The sequence below is a fragment of the Siphateles boraxobius genome, unplaced genomic scaffold, assembly GCF_051911475.1.
Source record: "Siphateles boraxobius isolate OS27281-9 unplaced genomic scaffold, OSU_SipBor_1 19, whole genome shotgun sequence".
Classification (NCBI taxonomy): domain Eukaryota; kingdom Metazoa; phylum Chordata; class Actinopteri; order Cypriniformes; family Leuciscidae; genus Siphateles; species Siphateles boraxobius.
In genome coordinates this window covers 31,122,995-31,141,658 of record NW_027508799.1, presented here as the reverse complement: position 1 = coordinate 31,141,658, position 18,664 = coordinate 31,122,995, and the positions used below count along the sequence as shown (strand labels likewise).

Sequence of the window (18,664 nt, the reverse complement as noted above, 5' to 3'; positions counted from 1 at the left end):
TATATATTTTTTTAAATTGTATTATTCATTAGATACCAGTACTACTTATTTCAACAGTGACTAGTTATAGTTCTTTCCACAATGCACAATGTTTAAATCAGTCAACCTGTCAACCTGTTGCAGCCAGTTTACTATTAACTTTTCATTAGGTCTAATACTTATTCTTTAGTTAACGGAACGCACCATTTTTTGAAATTGTGGTTATTCACCATCTCCCCTACATTTAGATAGGTGGGCAAATGCATTTGTGTCTCAGTGCATGCATTGTCTTAGTCTGGCAGCGCCGCCGCTAGCTTAGCTTAGCATAATGAATGGAATCCTTTGTTGCCGGATAGCATGTAGTGAGTAAAAGTGATCCAAAAAAAAAAAACGAATTACTTCTTGTGGCCTGCTTATTCACAACGAGTACAAATAGCAATGCAGATTAAGACTAGGCGATTTCCTAGGCATATATTGACTTGTGACTTTATGGGGGGAAGCACAGGCGAAGCACTGCTACTTGGGCGCAGAGATTTCACGCAACACCTGAAATAAAGCTCCTATGTCAGTGTTGTCTGTAAAGATAAATTTTAGACAGTAGTGAACGCGCCTATAGAGAGAAATGCACACTTCATACGAATTAAGCCACATAAGCAGAGAGTAGCCAATTTCTTTTAGGTTTTATTTGTTTTGTTTAAAAGTAGACATTTCAAGCTTTCTATAGATATAGATATACTTCTCAGGTCTGTGAGACAAGTAGCTTATACGCTGAGTTTCGGTTCATTTATGAGACACGCTCCAGTTCACAGCTGGAGCCTCCGTGTCCTGATTATATTGTCTACTATATTTGCTTCTTATTTATTAATCCAGTCAATTTGTTGATGAAACATTGATTAAAATTAAGATACAATTTATACAAAACGAAATTCACTTTTAAAAAAGGCTTTCTACAAAACAAAACTTAATAAGTGGTCAAAATCATGTCTGATCCATTCCAAATGTTTTCCGATATATTGGGCATCTTCCTATCTTTCTCATCTCATGCGGTTCCCTTTTCATATAATCAACATAGATTAAATTAAAAAAATAACATTATATTATTTAAACATAAATATAAAACGTATATTTAAGTTTTATAACTTATATTTAAGCGTCACACTGCTCCGCTTTGCTCACATGCTCTGGCATGTAGCCTATACATGCATGTAGGTGGGGTGTGATTTTCAAATAATAATCAAATAATAGCCACCCAGCGATCTTTGAATATTATTTTAGCTTGAAATTTTCGTTTTGTATAAATTGTATCATCATTTTAATCAATGTTTCATCAACACATTGACTGAATTAATAAATAAGAAGCAAATATAGTAGACAATATAATCAGGACACGGAGGCTCCAGCTGTGAACTGGAGCACGTCTCATAAATGAACCGAAACTCAGTGTATAAGCTACTTGTCTCACAGACCTGAGAACTATATCTATATCTAAAGAAAGCTTGAAATGTCTACTTTTAAACAAAACAAATAAAACCTAAAAGAAATCGGCTACTCTCTGCTTATGTAAATGTATATTTCTCTCTATAGGCGCATTCACTACAGTTGAGACGGAGACGTGTGGAGTCGGTGGATAACCCCAATTTCAAAAAACGGTGGTGTTCCTTTAATTGTAGCCTACTGCAATTTAGTAGTAGGACTAAGTTCCAACTAATTCAATTGAAATGTAGCCAGCCTGCTTAGTATAGTGAGATATAAAAAGTAACAATTCAGATTGATACGATTGTCTAGTAAGAAACTATTAAAGCTAGGCTACTAGTCGCTGTAAAAAAATATTAAATTATTAACTCGTAACAACAACAAAAAAGATGCTTATTAGTTGAGTGTTAAAACGGCTTGCCATATTTCTCATGCATTTGCTCTTTGTCAGGTCGCGCGGTGAGGAGCACAGCATCTTCCTCCTCCTCATTCATTCACTCACTCACTCACTCTCTCTCCTCATTGCCATAACAACGGATGCAGTGCATCAGTCCGCTCGGGATCAACATTCAGCAGCCGCGCGCGGCGGAATAAACCCGCACCGGTGGCGAAACACGCACGCACTCAACACTCTGAACTATTTACGTCAAACCGTTTAAGCTGCTTGAGAGAGACAAGCGCACTCGGGAGATCCTCACCGGGGTTGTTTGGTAACGGTTCAACCGGGGAAGGCGAGAGAAGAAAGAGCAGGAAGTGCAGCGTGGGAAAGCGAGGAAAATCTCCGGGGATCTCCAGCTCACTTCTCCATCTACGGTCCTCCCCGATTTTTCCGCCATGGCTCGGGAGAACGGAGAGGCCGGCGGGGATTGCTCGTGGAAGAAGCAGGTCGATGATATCAAGGAGATGTTTGAATTCAAAGAGGTGCTCGGGACGTGAGTAACTTTGTTTTGACTTTGACATGCGGCTATAACAGAACCCACTTATGAAAATTCACCATGGTAATTATAGTTTTCCCTAAACCACAGTAGTGAGAATCCTGGTCTGTGAGTTCGGTCTGGTTTTACTGTGGTTTTGGGTACGCTTGACAACCAGCTGAACTAAAACCCATAAACCATCGGCTTGTTTAAGATGCTGGTTATGATAAGCCTATAGCTGCTACTGTAAAACCAAGATAATAATTTGTGATCACTTTCAAACAGCGTCAGAATATTTCTTTCACTTTTTGCTTTTTAATTTTTGATTGCAGTGGTGGCTAATACCATAACAATACACTAATAATAAGTTAATTAATACTGCCATTTTTAAAAGTGAAATCAAAGTGGTGCCAAAGTTCATTAGAATTGTTTGACGACTTTGAAGTTAATTACGGACAAAGATAATCGATTTGAAACTCATACAGTCAAGTACCGAAATTATTGTGTCAAGTTAATGCATTGACCCAAAGATGTTATATTATAATGATTCTAAAAAATTGTATTGTATGGGTACCATAGTAAAATGTATTTAATGGAGAAGTAATGCCGTAAATGCTCAATGTTAAATTATAAACAGAAACAAACAACCCTGCTGGATCCATCCTAAATCCATCCTAAAGTGGTACAATATGATCAGTAGTTGGTAGACAATTTTGCACCAGCAATAAAGGCCAGTTTAAGCTCGTCAGACTGGTTTTGGACCAGAAACCAGCTACCATGTTCCCAAACATAGCTACCATCTTAAACGGTCTTTTCAAACGTTTTGTTGTGGCTACACAAGTGAGGAGCAATAATGTTCTGATCGGAGTTTCATTATTATTCACTCCTTATCTAAAAGCATGGTTTTGGACCAGAAACCAGCTACCATGTTCCCAAACATAGATACCATCTTAAACGGTCTTTTCAAACGTTTTGTTGTGGCTACACAAGTGAGGAGCAATAATGTTCTGATCGGAGTTTCATTATTATTCACTCCTTATCTAAAAGCAGAGTCAGAATGCACTGCAGAAATTTTATTTTTCGTATCCTAAAGGTATTTCTGTGAAGCTATTTTTTGGCTTGTATGATGCATTGTTTGATGCATAAAGGGCCATTACGGTTTCCGTTAGCCTGCATGCATTGCTTTTGCAGTGGCTGTGGTCATGCACGTGTTTGATGATAAACAGTGGGATTGTTTTGCAGTCTGCAGCCACTTGCATCGCCATGCATGCATGTTTTCATCCAACACACAATAGTGATGTACTCTCAGGTTGTTAGTTAGCTCATATTCAATTCCTCCTGGACCTATAAAGATTAAACTTCATCTGCATCTACCATGTCTTAGCATCCTTGCAGAACTGTATAGTGTTTATACGTTCTGCTGCGGGTCAGCCCGGTCGCTTTGACTGCAGTAATTTAATATCTGTGTGCTAACCAAGGGGAGTCGGATTAACCAGATCGGATTATTGCACCGGAGGAAGACAGTCCTTGAATAGATTGTGTCCAAATTTCATAATGCGTGTCTGAGAGGTTTACCTAATGCCTGGTTCAGATTACATGATTGTAACCCGATTTTGGCACAATCCGTTTGACGTAGGGTCTCGTGGGGATTCGTAAACGACAATGGGCGTCGGGACGCAAGATTCGATCGTATCATCTCGTATAGTGTGTCATAGTGGGCGACAACCTACGCCGCGTCTGCGATGCTTCACGACATCACGACAAAAAGACTAGCATGTTTAATTTTTTAAACGGTCATCCACGACGGGTTCCGTCACATGTATGAGGTTGACCAATAGGAGCACAGAAGCTTTTCCGTACACAACTTTCAAAAATGGCGAATCGAAAGAGAGACGATAGTGCTACTAGGTGGAGTTATGACATGGAGGAAAGGTTCGTAAGAAAACAATATTTTACCTCAAGTTCTCTTTGTAGGATTGACAGCCAATACTGTCCTCTTCGAGCAATCCAGGAACGTGTCCATTGTCGGGTTTTCTTTCTTTTTTTAAGTTTTCTGAACACAGGACAGCCAATACAACACTCACCGCCACATCCATTGTTTGTTTACGTTCGTTTCCGGAAGTCACTCGCTATAGTTTCGCCTTCTCAATGACATCACGCGCATCGTTAAAGACGGCACGCGATGACTGGTCAGGAAGCAACGTGTAGTCTGACATGTTTCTTGTCCACGACACGACAAGATTTTAGGAGTCAAAATCCCGTAATCTGACACAGTGACTATCGTAAAAGACAAAAAAAATCGTGCAATCTGAACCAGGCATAAACGAACAAACGGGCGTCGGAACGCAAGATTCGATCGTATCATCTCATTGAGTGTGTCATAGTGGGTGACAACCTACGCCACGTCTGCAATGCTTCACGACATCACGACAAAAAGACTAGCATGTTTAATTTTTTTAACGGTTGTCCACGACGGGTTCCGTAACATGTATGAGGTTGACCAATAGGAGCACAGAAGCTTTTCCGTACACAACTTTCAAAAATGGCGAAACGAAAGAGAGACGATGGTGCTACTAGGTGCTACATAACTCCATTATGACATGGAGGAAAGGTTCAATCCAGGAACGTGTCCATTGTCGGGGTTTCTTTCTTTTTTTTAAAGTTTTTCTGAACACAGGACAGCCAATACAACACTCACCGCTTCCTCCATTGTTTGTTTACGTTTGTTTCACGTTCGTTTCCGGAAGTCACTCGCTAGTTTCGACTTCTCGATGACATCACGCGCATCGTTAAAGAGGGCACGCGATGACTAGTCAGGAAGCAACGTGTAGTCTGACATGTTTCTTGTCCACGACATGACAAGATTTTAGGAGTCAAAATCGCGTAATCTGACACAGTGACTATCTAACAGACAAAAAAAATCGTGTAATCTGAACCAGGCATAAAGTGTAAGTTCATGAATGAGAGACTACATCAAACATATTTCTTGTGCTCCAATTTGCTCAAATAACAAAACAAAAAAACGAATAAATTGAAAAAGTAAGATTGATAACGGCAGTCGGAAGAGTGAAAGATAGCAATTTTACTGTCTCTGTATTAGAAACACCCTCACAGCAGCCGTAACTAGTTTTTTGTAATTTGATGCAAAGGTAATAATACTAATACTAAGTATAGTATTATAAATATACATAATATATATATATATATACAGTATAGGCTACAGTAGTCAACATTTGAAGTGGATCAAAACCTTTCATCAAAGTCATACATGGATTTTGAACAATACCCGTTCTTGTCTTAGGACAACTTTAATGAACTTTTTTGATCCACTTCAAATGTTGATTACTGTATATAAAACCTGCAGGATTTATGATGCTGTTGACTGTTAAAACGCGTCAGAGTCTGTGAAAAGGGTCCATTTGTTACAATGCAGCGACTGACGCTAGTGGTCTTTAGCGTCCTTGTTCGCACGCCGCCTCCAATGCCAGCGACCTGGTTTCGAATCTCGCTCGAGCCGGTTGAGTAGGACTGGTTAAAAAGCCTTTAGCCACTGCCTGCAACGCACTGGATCCTTCACTGTAAACTGAAAATAACTCATTACTGCTAAACGTTTACACATTTTGTTCAAGTTCACACCATTGTGACTAAAAGTTTGCTAAGGAGTATTTCCTACTAAAGCAAGGCGGTATTTGTCTGATCAAATCTATCCAATAGAAGCAGACTGAGAGTGGCCTTGAAATCCAACATAACCAGTGCATTATGGGCAAAAGGGAAGACAACTGCCTTTTTTCCCTCTGTTTTCTCTAGCCAGGTAGCACAGATTTAAACATTATTTTTCGCCTTTCTACCACACATGAATGCAGCCAAGTTTTATTCATTCCCATCAGTGATTTACCCTTTTAACGATCATGTGATACTTTATGCTTTGTTACACATTGCATGCTAATATAATTACAGTATCACTAAACAAGGTGTCACAAGATTACACTAATGTAAATAAACTATGACCATGATTGTTCAGTTGGAGAAGTGTTTTGTTATAGAAGAGCTCCGACTGTGAGCACACATCTATTAAACCTATGATTAGGTGGATCTGAGCTCTATGTGGAGACGATGCCGTCATAGCAACCCAAGAGACAGGAGTCATGGCAACTCTGACTGGCCCGTTCAAGCACACCATTAAGAGGGTCTCACCGATCTTCATTTCCCCTCATATAAAAAACGCTGCTGGCATGGTACGGTTCTCTTCGCCCACGCTCAGGCACACACAGATTTTATTTATCCACCCACAGTCATCCAACTGGCCATTATAAACCAGAACACAGCATGCCTGATCTTTACTGTGTTCACAGCATAGTGTTATTATTTCCTTTTGAAATATTGATTATTGATCGGGCTAAAATGGCAAGGAAAAGCTGCAGCGTTCTTATAACCCTGTTAGTTCACTTTATCCAGGGCTTTTCCTGAAGAACGACAGCTGTGTTGACGTTTCCGGCAGAGCGGAGGGTATTTCTGCACACATTTTTTGACGGATGTGTCAAATTCAACAGTTGGGCTCTGCAGGGGCAGCTTTCTAAAACCGTATGTTTTTAGAAACGAAACGGTTTCTGCTCTGAGACCTCGGCTATTTCACATCCTCTACCCGACCATCTCACACTTGAAGTCACATGAATCATTCAGTTCTAGCTTGTTTGCTCCTGAATGACCACTTTTCTTTTTGTGTATGTAATGGAGAACTAATGTCATAAATGCTCATTTAGTTTTCTCTTATTTTCTTGGTAAGCTAAAAACTACTTATCTAAAAGCAGAGTCAGAATGCACTGCAGATATTATATATTTTGTATCCTGAATGTTTTTTGGTGGAGCTATTTTTTTGGCTTGTATTGAAAAAAACAACCTCATTATAAGACGTTTGTTTAATGCATCAAGGGACATGACGGTTTCCGTTAGCCTGCATGCACATGAATCATTCAGTTCTAGCTTGTTTGGCCCTGAATGACCACACAAGACTGAATTCACTTTCTTTTTCTAGCTTTCTTGCTCTCTGTTTGTGCATGTAACTGCTAGATCATTTCCTGATCTCTCAAACCGTACTTTTAAACCTTATGTAAGCCATCCTGTTTCTTCACGAGATGTACATGTTTGGGGGCCAGGTGCATGGACGGTTGCAATGGAAGCTTTTTGTATTTCCTTTAAAAACCAAAAACACTTGTGTATTAGTAATCGTTCTGTTAAAGGTTTATTTGCATAAGTCAAATAAGTCCACCTCCTTCTAAGTGTAGTTTTATATAAGTACTGTTTTACTATATCATATAAGTATGATGAGACATATTATTCATGTCTGTTGCCAATTACGCACTGGAGTTTTATACTTGGACTTTGAATTTGTTCAAATCCATAACGCTTGGAGCATCAGTAGTAATGCTTACCATAACAAGCACCGCTATTAACAATATTATAACCCGCACAGTATGAATATGTAGAAATAGACTTGTTCACTCTGCCTAGCCATTAGGGACATGAGAATTCAGTGTTGTGTTTCATCTGTGTGTGTGTGAACACCTCCAGTGTTGTTCTCTGAACTGAATTATTCAGTATGTGGAGCGCCCAGAGGCCACTGGAGGTCATGTGATCACTCAACAGGTGCGTGTGCGCCAGGTACTGTGTACATGATGCTACTGTTAGAAAACTCTCAGAGACACCATCTAAAACACACGTATCGTACGCCAGGTGAGGTGACTCGAGAGGAGAGGAGAGGAGAGAAAGGAAAGGCAGAGGAGAGATAAAAAGAGAGAGAGAGAGAGGAAACATTAAGGTTATGAAGCCCTTAATTGCCTGCTCCATTTTCAGGCCTGTGCTCCTGGCTTTGTCCTCTATTTAGAATCTCTCTCTCTCTCTCTCTCTCTCTCTCTCTCTCTCTCTCTCTCTCTCTCTCTCTCTCTCTCTCTCTCTCTCTCTCTCTCTCTCTCTCTCTCCCTCTCCTTCTCTCTCTCTCTCTCTCTCTCTCTCTCTCTCTCCCTCTCCCTCTCTCTCTCCCTCTCTCTCTCTCTCTCTCTCTCTCTCTCTCTCTCTCTCTCTCTCTCTCTCTCTCACTGTACTTTATTAAAGTGACTTTTACAGGGCGAGCCATAGTTCAAAATGAGATTCTATTATAAAATCCTTGTCACAGATACTCGCTGTGCTCTGTTATAAAGTTGGTTGGAGAGTTGGTTGGAAAGTGTCTTAAAGGTACACTAAATCATTTGTGTCCACTTGAATTGCACTTTTTTATTACCAAAACTACTGTCTTATCGGGCAGTGAAACAAACAAAAAATATTTAGTACACTCTTAAGTTTCTCCTTGGTATGTCATGGTTGTTGTTTTACAAATGGATCATTGTGACATTTACTTACATTTTTGTTGGCCTCTGTGTAAATAATAAATGCAGTTTAATAGGTGGAAAAAAAATTATGGCTGGGAACATTTTTTTTTATCCGTTGGCAAATGCTGTGAAAAAATGTATGAATTTTGAATATCTTTTTAGTGTGGGTCTTTACTGCAAAAATTATTATTTTTCTTTGTGTAAACATCCTTTAAATAAGATACATTTACTGATTTGAAGATACTATTTGCAAAACGGATAAAAAAACCAACTCAATTATTTTTTTTAGATATTGTAATTTATTCCTGTGATGAATTTTCAGCAGCCATTACTCCAGTCTTCAATAATCATTCTAATATGCTTATTTGCTGCTCAAAAAACATTTATTGTTACTATTAACAATATTGTTATTGTTATGTCTTCCAAAAACAAAAAAACTTTATGGCCCCAAATTTTTAAACAGTTGTGTACATCTACAGTAGTCAAAACCTTTCATCAAAGTTATAGGCTACATGAATTTTGAACAATACCCGTTCTTGTCTTAGGAAAAACTTTTCAAACTTTTTTGATCCACTTCAAATGTTGACTACTGTAGATTCAAGGATGTTGAAATACTTATCCTGAAAAACAAGAAGAAAATACAGAGAAATAATAATTAGTTTGCAGTGCTGAAACTGAGAGGTTTTGTATTGCGATTGAGAGTGTCTTCATGTGTTTGGGAGTGTTCAGTGATGTGGTAAGCTTGAGATCCTGAGTCAGCTGTCCGAGGTGTAATCTTTAGCTTTAACGCTGTCTGCGTTCAAACACAGGGGAAAGTTACACTTACTCTGACAGAAAATATCACAAATTGATTAAAGGTGAAGTGTGTAATTTTTTCATTCCTAATTACGTTCTCCACTCCTAGTTTGCAGAGAGATGTGCCATAAATAAAAGGGCAGATATTACACTTTTAACCTTTAACAGCCAATTTGGGAAAATTCAAACTGTTCAGAAAAGTGTGTTGAATGAATGAATGAGTCATTTACTACTGTACACCCAAAGCACTTTACAATCATATCAGGGAATCTGTCCTCAGCCACATCTAGTGGTGTGGTTGTTGAGTTCGAGTCTGAAGGATTTGACAGCTTTGCAAGAAATCCTTTTCGAAATTCCTACAACATTCTTTAAACATGATACATTTACTGATTTTAAGACACTATTTGCAAAACGGATTTGAAAAATCGAATAAATTTTAAAAGGCAAACGTGATTATTGTTTTTTTTAGGTTTTTTATTTAGGTATGATTTGTTTTTAATATGTTGGAAAACACTTTATGTAAGTACATACTGTACACTACCATTTAAAAGTTTGGGGTTGGTAAGATTTTTGAAAGAAATCTCTTATGCTCACCAAACAAAAGTACATTAAAACCAGTAATATTGTGAAATATTGTAAAAATTTAAAATAGTAGTTTTTTATTTTTATATATTCTAAATAATATATTGTAAAATGTGGAAATTTATCATTAATAGAAGTATAGATATTACACTCTTAACTTTTAAAGGCCCATTCACACCAAGGACAATAACTATATATATAACGATGAAGATATAGTTCTAAATATGAAATACTACTAAATACTGCAGCACACGCTTATAATAAACAGAAAGATATCGTCCGCTGGTGTGAACGCTGTATTGTTATCCTTATAGTTAACTGTTCTTGGTGCGAACAGGTCTTAACCTTTAACCCATTTTGGAAAATCAAACGGTTTAGAAAATTGAATTGAGTTCAAGTCTGAAGAAGTTGACAGCTTTGCAAGAAATCACTTTAAAAGTCCCTTCTCTCTTAACTGGGCCCCTGTGGAACAATCTGTTTTTGAGAACAAAAGCACGCACAGTTTTGCAAGTTTCCTCGGATGCAAACATCTTGTGACTGCTCTAATAGATCCCCCCATGTGTGCCGCTCACACAACCATCTGCTGCGCCGTCGACGTGCGCGACAAAGCCACCGCCAGGTATTAACATGGAGAAACTACATGATAGGATCTTGTAAGATCCTCACGAAAGTCTCCTCATCCAATACATGTTGACAGGTTGGTTTGCCGGGAGTTACACAGTAACTGAATAAGTTGTTTGGCTTTGGGGTCACGTGCCGGATGAATCCGCCCTGATCAAAGCAAACGACTTCACAGTGGAGGAAACCCGTCTGGAGATTATTCTCTTCCCGCCATCTCTCCTCAAGCTCTGCTGTCTTTGGCTCACTCGCTCACTCGCTCTTCTGTTCATCCGAGTGTACGGTCTGGTTCCTGCCATCGCTTTCAGCCAAGGGGACGACCGTCTGTACTCGTGTCACCAGTGTTTATCAGCAAAGCTTGTTCACTTAACAAGAGCGGGCTGAATCTGAATGAGATTATGCCCAAATCCCATCTGTTGCTGACAACACGGGCACCACAACACGCCACCCACAAACAGTCTTATGTGTGTTTACAGACTTCAACTTGTCTTTGTTGCATTTGATGTTCTTCCGTTGCGTTATAATGCAACTGTGCTACAAATACTCATTATCACTTTAATGATCTGGGTTGTGCAGTTTTTGTAATTCTCTGTTTCTAGCCACCAAGATATAAAGTTTCTGTCATCACTGACCGCATGTACACCAATAATGTGATTATTTTTACATGTTTACATGCAATTCTCATTATTCTGATTATTCTCAAAGAAGTGTGGTTATTTATACCACCATTATCACATACCCCAAACCACAGCACAAATGATGAACTCACACACAGACAGTATGAAATGGTCTGGGCTCGGTCATCTTTCTGTGACGCGCCTACAATTTGCTGCATTATATTAATGTCCCACAACCACAGCAAACCAAAACTGCACATTCCCACTTTGCAATTGATGCGATTAAAGTGTTTACATGCCTGTTTATTGCAATTACTATTAGCATACACCATGTTTACTACAATTATGGTTGCTATGATTTTATGAGCTGAATTTGAGCTCAAAAGTTTTGTGTTTAAATGAGATATAGTTTAATCACATTATTGCCTGAATCTCATTATAATCACTTTATGAGGGTGCACCATTCTTTTGTTTGTTCTTCTGTGGAACACAAAAGAAGATACTTGAAGAATATTTTTTAAAGTCATGGGGTCCAAAGCAGCATAGGGCGCCATTGACTAACATTGTAGGAAACGGAAAAACACCCCCTTTTAAAATGTATTATTTTTTGTTCCACGGAAGAAAAAACATCATACAGGTTTGGAAGGACATGAGAGTGAGTAAATAATGGCAATGTATTGTTAATGTTCAGCATGACAACTGGACTCTACCTGCTGAAGTAAGCATGCAACATAAAGTCATGTGATGGTGTTTAAAACATTTGTTATATGAAATCGCAAGAATATTTCTATCCACCAAAATACAGACAGACTATAACTGGCATTTAGAGGTTTATTACCTTAAATGACCTTTTTATGAAAAACCCCACACTACTATTTGGGACATCCCCACACTAAAATGTTGTGCCCACAAGGAAAGCAAAACCTGCCCACACACACAGCGCATCACACCCCTAATTTCAAGTAGGATTAGACTCACTAACACACTCCTTTCAAGTCCATTAGGGCGGAAAGCATTTGCCTAGAAATGTTTTTATTGACACTTTGCAGCCCCTTTAAACACATGTGAGTCATTATTATGTCCTGCTGGTTGTGTAGCAGGTATAATATGGCTCTGATTAGTGGGTTTTTATTACATCTCAGCTAGGGTTTTACATAAAGACCTGTATTTCAGCATAGCTCACTAATGTTGGATTGAGTGTCCAATCAATTTCCGTTGCGGCCATTGGTGGAGATGCTTGTTTTTGAAATTGTGAAGTATTGCGGTAGATTGATATATGCTATTCCTCTTGTTTTATTAAAGTCTACTCGTTAGTAACAATGCATTCAGAGTGTGGTTCTGAACTTCTGAAGATGCTGTCACATGCACGTTGTTTCAACTAGTCCAGTTAGTGTAAAGCTGTAATTGCAGGCTAAATGAATGTCACTGTGTACCATCACCAACCAAAAATAAAACGACATGTTAAATCGTTTTCCTCTTCAGGGACTATTTGTACCAATGTGGTTCAACTTTAATAATAGAGCATGGGCAAGTCCATCTCTTTAGACTGCCATTTAAAATATTGTAGCAGCAGTTTTCTTATTTATATTGTATATTATTGTCAGTTTTATTGTTATGCAAATTAGCCTACATCTTGTTTTTTGACTACTACTATACTACTAATTTCTGCACTGTGCACAATGCAAATCTCTTTGTGTATGTGAAAATCCACTACATTTTCTTGAACACGCATGCTGCATGAGATAATGTATCCCACAATGCAGTGCACTCAACATTTCTAGGGATGCACGACACATCGGCCACCATATCGTTATTGGCCCGATATTTTAATTTTGAATGTAAGTGTTATCGGCCCAATGATCAAATTTGGCTGATATATTAAAGCCGTATTAATACACTTCAGATGTGCACTGTTCGCTATGATGGTTTTGAATTGCTTGAAATATGATTGAAATCACTTCAAGAAAGAAAAAATCGGTTAAGTTCAACATGCATCGCAAGTCTGTCATATAGGCTACATAAAATTATAATTAGAACATTTTATTTGTGTGCTTGGGACATGGATTTTAATGGTGAGACTTTTGCTTTTGTAATCAGGCTCTAAAAAATTATTTAAAAAATTAGATTTATCGGCCAATATATTGGTAATAGGCTTTCAAATATAAAGAATTATCCGTTATTGGTATTGGCAATTTTTTCAAATCAGTGCATCCCTAAACAGTTCCTTTTCCACCTTTCCACTGTTTTTTTCTCTTTGAACTGCCAAAAGTCTTCTTTTTTTTTTTTTACATAAAATATAAAATAGTTGGTAGTACTCAGTAAGCAGTATGACATTTTAAACAGAGCCACAGACATATTTTATGTCCAATTACTTGACTTGTCTGTCCTCTAATGTAATTTGTTCTACTGATTATTCAGTGCTTTCAAATTAATATTAAATAGATTTCCAAATAAAATAATTTTTGTGTAAAAGTACAGTTCGCTAAATCATACAGTTCCATTCACTACTTGATTTATTAAAGTGTAAAAGGTGAATTTTTGTTTTATTTGCAATTTTGCATATGGTGTATAGCGCATAGCTGTTATTGTTGCTTCCATGCTTGTGAATGAGGTCTTGTACTGTGCGGCTCCTCCTCCATTTCGATGTGTCTCTTTCAGAAAAATTGATGCCAAAAATAGAGAATGAAGATTATTTCCCTGCATTAGCTTTTAGTGTTCATTACTGTCACTATCTACAATCTTCCACTTGTCACGTACTTCGTGTTCTAGGTTCTAACATAGAACATCTAACATAAAAATAAAACTCGGACACAAGCGCTGCCCATTATTTTAGGATCAACCTCCGTGTATAAATAGTGACCAGGTTTTCTGCCCAGTCGGGAATACGTATCTTCATTTAGCCTAGCGGCTCAGGGCTTTGGCATTCACTGCTGAAGTCCTGCTGATAAATAGTGCAGCAATTTAAGACTATTACGTTAGCCACATTAATCTATATCAACGTCAACCTTAAGTTCTTTCACGAGAGTCAAGTTGTTTCCTCGATCGCTATCTCTGCTAAGCCATGACTGGCCTACAATGCGATTGGAGCTATAGGATAAAGTCATCATTTGGAACCGCTTGTAAGGGAACAGACCGTCTGCGCAGAGGATAGTGTTGAAGTGTATAGGAAAGGGCACTGGAAGTAAACTAGGCTAAATAAAAAAAGACTGTTTAGGAAAAGCCTGTTCATTATCTGCTTGGCCTTTAACCAAGCCCTGCACTGATTCTGAATGTATTCTTACAAGAGTAGAAAAGGGGGATTAGAGTATAGTTTCAACTTCACAGACCGGTTATTGCATATAAAACAGGAAAATGCTAGCAAACTCTATTTAGATTGTCCACCTGTTTTCACCTGTACAGGTTTTTAATCAGTCCACCAGGAAACCAAATGATGATTAAAAGGTACTAAGCTGATTTTATTAACAAGTACTAATCATTCAATATTAAAAGTTAAACATGATTACATAATTGTGAATTGTTCGATAAATGAATAATGGTTAAATATTAATTTCATACTGTATATTTTGTAATGCCTAAAATCAATTTTTAGCATTGAACACAATTGATTTTAGTTTTGAGTTTGTTTGGTTTTTTACATTTATTTAGACAAAATAGTAACGAAAACAAAAATCCAGTACTATTTTGATTAAAAAAATGTTGGAAAAATGTGTCACTGCAAGAGAAGGGGAAGTTATTTTGATTTAAAAAAAATATGATTAATCATTTATAATAAGTACTGCGATATTCCATAAAAAATAAGATTTGTCAATTTTGATTTCTTTGTGTGTTCCCAGGATTCTCAGCTGCCCTCACTCTCCCTCTTTATTGCTCTGTCATATCTGATTCTAGTTCTCCCTGCTCTTTTATAAGACTCAAGCCAATTGCAGGAGCCCCACTGTGAGCGTGACCTGATCCACGTGGTAACCCAGAGAACAAGGCAGAACATTTGACAGGCCTCCTTCTTAATATCACAGCAACGTTGCAGCAGACTCATCTCTAGCAAAGCAGCTTGTCATTACAAAGCCCCTTCAGTTAACATTATAAAAAAAGCAAATATAGACTATAGTTTTGAATTGAATAATGCTTTCACTACTTAAAGTGCCATTAGCGGCCACTTAGTGGTGACAAATATGAAGCCAAAATTGGTCAATGTTTCTAGTAATGCATCTGACTACTTGGTGATTATTAGAAGTGCCACAAAATGATTTTAGCAAGGTATGCCACAAAGCCATTTGTGAACATTTGAAACTTCATTGATTTATGCAAAATGTGTAGTGCTCGAAGTCGAATGGCTAAATGGCTGTTGTGTGGGCTTAAGTGGCAGTCATGGTTTTGTGGTCATCAGTTGCCATAGTTCTCATTTTCTTCAGTGTGTTCGTCGTCCACCACAGCCTCCCACAAGGAAACACTGCCGGAGTTTAGCAGCGTTCTGCAACATTTTGTAAACGTTCCCTTGTATAACAAGCATGCTAGCTTTAGTCAGAACACGAGCTGACCTGCTGAGCGAGAGGGATGTCAGCACGACCCCAGATATCTGTAAGCTCAGTCATTACCCCTGAGCTAAATGCCAGCTGGTCGACACATCATAGCACTTACCACTCCTAAACCACTGTAGCTCCTGGCATAAACTACCCAAGACTGCAAACAATTCTATTCATAAACATTATCTCAAAACTGCAAACAATTCTGTTCATAATCATATCTGGACAAATTTCTTTACTTGTCCTAATAATCTAATATTATATATATATATATAATCTAATAGCTAATCAACCTGGTTTGATATTGTGTTATCTAATGCTATGACAGTCATACATTTTGAAATGTGGCTTAAGTCACTAAATAATTTTTGAAACTACTAGATATGAATTTCCTCAGTATTCCAGTAAGAAAACAGGCTTAATTTCTAACTGGAGGGCCATGTTCACAGAACCGATGAAGAATAGTCTAATAATTGTAATGGACGGTTAATAATTAATGATAGAGGGAGTTATAAAGTTCTTTAGTTAATGAGTATGAAATCTCCAACAAATGTCAGCTAAAAATTCATTTTAAACTGATTTTATATGTGAAAGTTTGTTTTCTGATAAATGTTCTAATGACACCCAGCCCATCTCTAGAGATTGCCTCAGTCCTTTCAAAGGTTTCTTTTTCATTAAGCTTCTCTTTCCACATCACCTCTTTCTCCCTACAATTCTCTCTCTCTCTCTCTCTCTCTCTCTCTCTCTCTCTCTCTCTCTCTCTCTGGCCATGTTTCATGAGAGACCTACTTTGAAGAAGTTCCATTACAGGTTCTCCCCTCAGAAGGGATCTAAATAAAGCGACTTTTAATGCAAGTGTCTAGTATGTGCCATTTGTGCAGCCGGGACAGCAGTGGGTTGTTGTCCTTGAGTTGTGCTGGTCTTGGACTGCAGTGAGGTCAAATATAAAGCACTCTTTTACCACTCTCGTACACTCCCTCTCTCGCAATCTCAGTGTTACCAATTCTGTTTGTATAATACTTGTATATAGGCAGTTGTTTGAATCCGTAATCCTAAATTTGAACAACTAGTGCAAAGTGCCCGTACAAAATCAGTTTTTGTGTGTGTTTTTAGTAATTGGTGGTTTTGGAGCTCATTGTTACAATTAAACAGCAAAAGTTCAGTGACATTTTTATTTGTGCGTGGTGGAAAGCAAATACTGATACTGACACGACACATAAATTGAACTACACGATTCAGGGAGCAGCTACACAGTGAACTCCAAGAAAACGCTACGCTTGAGGAAACAGTTTGTGAATAGGCACTTACAAATGATGGCCGTGAAAGAGACTTTGAACGCATTGAATAGGATAGGTTTAGTTGGTGAATAGCATAGGCTACTATTAAACAGTAGCGCACCAGAATTAAATATAATATACATACATTTTTGTTTGTATATGAGTTTATTTGTGTCTAGATGTGCGTTTAGGTACATATTACATGTGTTTACTTTGTTTAGGGAGGAGTGCGTCACCTTTAGAGAGTCTTGGATGAGTGAATGTCTTGTTTGTATTGGTTTTAGTTATATATTTCTGTACTTACCATTATTGTAAAGTATGTTTTTTTTTTCTTATTGTGTATTTGTTTTTTTGTTTTGTTTTTTGTTATGTCTTATTTGACAGCTGTTGTAAGGTCAGTTTGTGTATCTAGATTTGAGGACCCCCTCGAAAACGAGATGGTCCATCTCAAGGGGTTATTCCTCCTCAATAAAATAAATGTCAAAGCAATATTCAGAAGTAAACAGCATGACTATGACTAGCTGACTTACAGATTCAGTTAACATCCACAAATGAATAAGCGCGGCGATTCAGGGAGCAGCTACACAGTGAACTCCGAGAAAACGCTACGCTTGAGGAAACAGTTTGTAAATATGCTACTACAAATGATGGCTGTGAATAAAATATAATATTCAGAAGTAAAAAGTGTAGCTGACTTGAGTGTTTATGTCAGAATGTTTATTTTTAAACCACAACCCTCTAATGTCAACCACAATCACTGATCTATAATACGCTTATTTCACGCAGCCGTTATTTTGAAATCGAAAGTGAGGCTCCGGTGGGAAGAACCCCGGAAGTAAAGATAAACAACAATGCCTTGGACTACCAACCTGAAGCTGCTGCCGAAGCTGATTTCCAATATAGGATATGTAGATAGTTCGTTCCTGCTTATTTTTTTACTTTCTGAAAAAAAAAAAACATTTATAAATGAATTTCACTGTATATAGTCTAAAGTATGAAAGAAATGTATGTACATTTTTAGAATAACTAATTTCTACATTAAACACAACAATACGCCATCGCATTCACGACTCTCCTATGATTAAAGGCGACACTTCTGGTTTTCTTCCCACCGGAGCCTCGCTTTCGATTTCAAAATAACGGCTGCGTGAAATAAGCGTATTGAATGATCAGTGGCCACAACCCTCTAATGTCAGAATGTTTATTTTTAAACCACAACCTTCTAAGTGCTTCTTTTACCAATATATTTACCGATATCTTTTGCATTTCTAATCCAAACAACCTCAAACTTGGCACTTCACTTACTTGTGCCCGTAGCAAGACACCTGTCAAGTTTGAAATCCATTGGACTAACGGTTCGAGAGATATGCGATGCGATTAACAGACACACAGACAGACACACAGAAAGACAGACGTTCCTGTAATTTATAGAGAGATATTAAGAGTTATTAATGTTATAATTTAAACGGCCGACAACATCAAGGTTGATTCATCCCCACAATATCCCAGCATGCTCTCTTTGTGATT

General features: G+C 37.9%; 1 protein-coding gene across 1 annotated transcript in view; it reads left to right on the top strand.

Annotated features, from left to right (window-relative positions):
- The first annotated feature begins 1,885 nt into the window (after positions 1–1,885).
- camk1da (calcium/calmodulin-dependent protein kinase 1Da) overlaps positions 1,886–18,664 on the top strand; it is a 54,171-nt gene continuing 37,392 nt past the window's right edge. Inside the window, exon 1 of the mRNA XM_077234951.1 lies at positions 1,886–2,384. Within this exon, the coding sequence (XP_077091066.1) occupies positions 2,287–2,384 (98 nt within the window). The 5' untranslated portion in view covers positions 1,886–2,286. The remainder of the gene's footprint in view (positions 2,385–18,664) is intronic.